General features: G+C 34.9%; 1 protein-coding gene across 1 annotated transcript in view; it reads right to left on the reverse strand.

Moving 5' to 3' along the window:
- The window catches only part of LOC122248570 (BOS complex subunit ncln), a 19,382-nt gene extending 14,096 nt beyond the window's left edge, over positions 1-5,286 (reverse strand). The window contains exon 1 of the mRNA XM_043008676.2: positions 4,982-5,286. Coding sequence (XP_042864610.1) covers positions 4,982-5,147 — 166 coding nt within the window. The 5' untranslated portion in view covers positions 5,148-5,286. The remainder of the gene's footprint in view (positions 1-4,981) is intronic.
- Positions 5,287-5,513: the final 227 nt, after the last annotated feature.

Consider the following 5,513-nt stretch of genomic DNA (forward strand, 5'->3'; position numbering starts at 1 on the left):
TGTCTTCAAAGGAAATTTTAACTTACAAACTTACCCCATGCACAAGAGGGTTATGACATAACAGATATATATGTAAGTTTAGTCATATTTTTTCTACAAAACTAAAATCCCTTCTTAACCCATTGGGGACGGGTGTCATGACATACATGACGTTGGAGCTTTGGCCTGACGATGGGCATCATGATGTACATGACGTTCGGGGATTTTGGAGCACTGTGTTATTTTATTTTGCTATGAAAAAGGAATGAGCGATGATGGCTACTGCAGTCATAATTACTATAATTACCGTAATATCGTGCTAGCTTAACGTCCAAAACCTAGATGGCACCACTTTTTCCTAGCACCAGCAGGAGAGAGAGCCTTGAATGGCACCCATCCATGGTCTCTAGCAAGCACTGTCTCTATAGAGCGATGGCATACACTAAGTTGATGAACCCTTGCTCTAAAGTACCGCCGATGAAGGATGTGCAGGCAGAACGAGAAGAGGAAGGTGACTCAATCCATACCCAGTGTCTAAAATGTGCTCCTGTGCCAATATGGATGCCTTTCATTGTGGCACTCACAGTCACAAGCACAGGTTTCATTCCTCTTCCCTACCTCTTCTTGTTATCTTTATTGTAGGTGGTTATATGTTTCGTATTCATTCATGACCTCACAAAAATACGAAAAAATAAAGTTGCCTTTTGTCCTCCCATAAAACAGCAATACTTCTATCACATTGAGTATAAAGAAAATAATGAGCTAATATGGATAATATACTACAATTTTAGTCAACTGCAACACTGATAGAGCCTGTCATATGGCACATATAAGTCTCTGAACTCAATAAAACACAAAAAAATAAAACACAAAAACCGCTCTAGTTTTACAATGAATGACTGAAAGAGTGGGATGATTCAAATTATACTGCTTCAAGCAGTCTCTCTTTAAAAGAAAACCTATCCTGGAGGCTGGGCAAGCAAATTTATCTGCGTCTGCAATGAGTTAAGTTATACAACATGGTTTACTTATAAAATACAACCAAGCTTAGTGGCTACAGCTTAATAAACATTGATATCATCATCTCATTATCCTCATTACCATTATTATTTTCATCCTCCTCATAATCATCATCATCATTACCATTATCACTATTATCAACATTATCATTATTACTACCATTATCAATATCATGATCATTATCATCTTTACAATTACTATCATATCAATCATCATTACTTACATTACCATCTTACATTACTTACATTACAGATACTTTTATTATAAATAATACCAATATCATCATCATTATCAATATCCTTATCATTATTATTTTATTTTGCTGTTACCTATCATTATTACCACTACCATTTTTATTTGTTGTTTTGGTTATATCTATCATTATTATTAACCTAATTATCATCATTACCTTTATCATTATTATCATCATTATAATAATAATCACTATTTCTATTCCTGTTACTATTAGTCATCATTATCATTATCATCATTATAACAATAATTACTACCATCATTATCATCATTATAATTATCATTATCATTTTTGTCCCCAACATAATCAGAACTATCAAAATAACTATACTTTAACTATAATAAAATAAAGAGATATGTAAACCACAATAACATTAAGTATCATGATAATATGTCAACAACATCAACATCATTATCAACATCAGTAAAATTATGATAATAGTAACAATAATAAAAAGCATAATAATAATGATAATAATAACAACAATATGTTAATAACAAATATAGTATTAATCATAAGTATAACAATAATGATAATGATAATGAATAACAATAATAATAATATGACAGTAATAGTAACAGTAATGGTGGTGGTGGTGGTTATGGTGATGGTGGTGGTAATGGTAATGGTGGTGGTAATGGTGATGATGGTGGTAATGGTGGTGGTAATGGTAATGGTGGTGGTGGTAATGGTAATGGTGGTAATGGTGGTGGTGATAATGGTAATGGTGGTGGTGGTGGAGGTAATGGTAATGGTGGTGGTGGTGGTAATGGTAATGCTGGTGGTAATGGTAATGGTGGTGGTGGTGGTAATGGTAATGGTGGTGGTGGTAATGGTAATGGTGGTAGTGGAGGTAATGGTAATTGTGGTAATGGTTATGCTGGTGGTGGTAATGGTAATGGTAATGCTGGTGGTGGTAATGGTAATGGTGGTGGTAGTAATGGTAATGGTGGTGGTGGTAATGGTAATGGTGGTAGTGGTAATGGTAATGGTGGTAGTAATGGTAATGGTGGTGGTGGTAATGGTAATGGTGGTGGTGGTAATGGTAATGGTGGTGGTGGTGGTGGTAATGGTAATGGTGGTGGTGGTAATGGTAATGGTGGTGGTGGTGGTGGTAATGGTAATGGTGGTGGTGGTGGTAATGGTAATGGTGGTGGTGGTGGTGGTAATGGTAGTGGTAATGGTGGTGGTAGTGGTAATGGTATTGGTGATGATTGTTATGCTGGTGGTGGTGGAATGATAATAACAATGATAATAACAATTATAATAATAATAATGATAAGAATAATGATAATAATGATCATATAAAAAATGATGATAATAGCAATATTACTACTACTACTACTAATAATAATAATAACATTAATAGCACTACTATTAATAATATTAATGATGGTATTTATAATATAATAGTAATGTTATTTTTATTATCATTAATAATGATAATCATAATATTAACAATAGTATCAACAATAATAATAACAAGTAAAAAATATTATACAATAATAATAACAACTAACAAGATCATATAATAACAATAAAATAATATTAAAAATAATAGTACCAAAATCAATAATAATAATAATAATAATAATAATAATTATGATAATCATCATCATCATAATACTAATAATACTACTAATAATAATAATAATAACAACAACAATATTGATAAAGAAATAATGATAACCATCAGTAATAGAGATGATGATATACTGTATAATGACAAACAATGCTGTTATAATATAGATAACAATAATAACATAATTGATAATTACGATAATATCAAAAGTAATAATGATAAAGAGTATTGCAAATATATCATTACTATAAAACAATACCACTCATTAGAAATATAACAGCAATAATTAAAAAAGGTCTCATGAATTCCATTCTACAATATCATCACATAGTTAATCAGCATAGAAGGCAAAGCTGAAACCACTCTAACAAGTCAATGACGGTGCAAATACTAATTTCTAAGTCCTAACATATCATTAGCCCACTACCCATTGACCATCCTAGAATGCAAGTCACTGTGGTGTGTGACTCTCATTTCATTGTGTTCTTGGAACTTTTTTTTTTCCTCTAAAGTTCAATGATGCTTCTATCTCTTTCTTGAAAGGAACTGAATCTTTGAGGTCATAATATTTCAATATGATTATTTCTTAAGTCTAACAATATCTATGTTCAACAGTGGTTTTCCTGGGTTACGTTAGACTAATTGCACTTCTGCACAGATCAACAGATATTGAACAACCACTTGAGATGAATATAAGTAGAACCTACTTATGTGCAGGTCATATAAGTTTGCATCAATAATAAGTCTGGTAAAGTTGGGATGGGGTGCAATGTGATAATGAATAAATTACTTTTAAATTAATTGACACACGCTCACTAAGTGGAGGCCTCATTTCTGGCCTCGCAAAATTTCAAAATCTCTAGTAGCCTTTTGGGCCAGCATTCTTCAGATTTTGCAGACTGAAATTATCAGTTTGAAATATTTCATTGGTCAAATATGAGATCCAGAAAAAGAACATATATTGCTGTACACTTTTACAGTACCTCCGTTATTTAAATAACATGGCAAACCAAAGGTTGATAACCATCCAAAACTGGACTGTGTGGAGATTGAAAAAAAATAACGTAGATCTATTGTTAAAAAATAATAATAATAAATCAAACAATAAAACATATAAATATATAACCTGCCATAATTAAGTAGAAATGTACATCGTAATTCAACGTCAAATAAAGAACCAGTCCTTGTTTATAGGTTGTGGAACTATTTGTCACAAAATATAAAGGCAATGGCATAAACAGATGTGAATATACTGTAAATAACTACCAAAACAAATACTTATGCCTGGTATTATTAGGGCTTAATACAACCTTTACCCAACAGGTAAACTATATATATCCTAACAGTCAATCAGCAAATTCCGAGATAATTTTCCCTCAGTTTCAGAGCACATTGAAACTACCCAATAAATAAGAAAAAATGGAAGAAAACATCAAATTTCAAGAAGCAATAGTTTTATCTCGCTTAGGTGTTTAGGGATGCAAACCTCCCTGGGTTTTTTTTAGTCATAGAGGAAACCAAGGTCTATCTCAATGGATATACATGGTGGATGCAAGTCAGCCTTTGTCGGGGGATGAAGCACAGAAGCCAAGGTAATCACGTAACACTACCATAAACTAATAGGTTACGAACATCAAATTATTTCCTTAAATGCAATTTACAATGGAAATGTCAATGATGAAAAATGCCTTGAAATTATTTGACCTCTTGTTTCCGTACTATATTAACCTTGTGGGTGATAGGTGTACAAAGCCATAAATCAACCCTGAGACTCATCTCCTCGGCAGCAGCAACCCCTTTCAACCTGCGATGCCCTCAAACCCTTTCAACCTGCGATGCCCTCAAACCCTTTCAACCTGCGATGCCCTCAAACCCTTTCAACCTGCGATGCCCTCAAACCCTTTCAACCTGCGATGCCCTCAAACCCTTTCAACCTCCGATGCCCTCAAACCCTTTCAACCTGCGATGCCCTCAAACCCTTTCAACCTGCGATGCCCTCAACTGACAGGCTTACTTTTGGGGTCACTCGAAAGCCCATGCTATAAGTAGCTCACACGAAATTTCGAAAACCGTACCGCTTACAACAAAATACAAATATTACCGAAGTTCCATCAAAGAACTCTACACATGAATGCCCATATAAGTACCATGTGGCGTCCCGTGGAGATCATACTGCTGGAGCCGATACACGGTGAACTCGGCCGCTGCGTCGACCGGCACGGGCGACAGGAGGATCAGGAGAGGCAGAGCCACCACCAGGTAATATGGCACGCTGCTCCTTAAAACCTCCACTAAATCCTGGTCCGACCACATCCTCGAGGCCTTAACTAACACTCTCCGTAGGGAATATGTTCACCTCCGGGCCTCGGAGTCGAGATATGTCAAAGAAAGTGCGGAGGGAGGCGAGCTCCGGGAGACGCTTGGGAAAGTGCAGACGAAACTATAAGAGCGTGGATTAGTATAGACGGTTGAATCCCCTAATCATGGGAGAAAAATGAGCCTAGGAAGAACATAATGGAGAGGCTTCAAACCTTTATATCAAAAGGTTTTGGATTTCTTTTATTAGGAGAGGTTTTGAATTATCTTTTGAATTTCTCTTATGGCAAGGGCTTGGAATAATATTTTGAAGTTTTGAATTTCTTCCGTTGAGAGATTTTGGTTTCTAACTATGATAAGATT

The sequence above is a fragment of the Penaeus japonicus genome, unplaced genomic scaffold, assembly GCF_977035675.1.
Source record: "Penaeus japonicus unplaced genomic scaffold, GWHDUDI00000001_assembly GWHDUDI00000006, whole genome shotgun sequence".
In the NCBI taxonomy this organism is placed as follows: domain Eukaryota; kingdom Metazoa; phylum Arthropoda; class Malacostraca; order Decapoda; family Penaeidae; genus Penaeus; species Penaeus japonicus.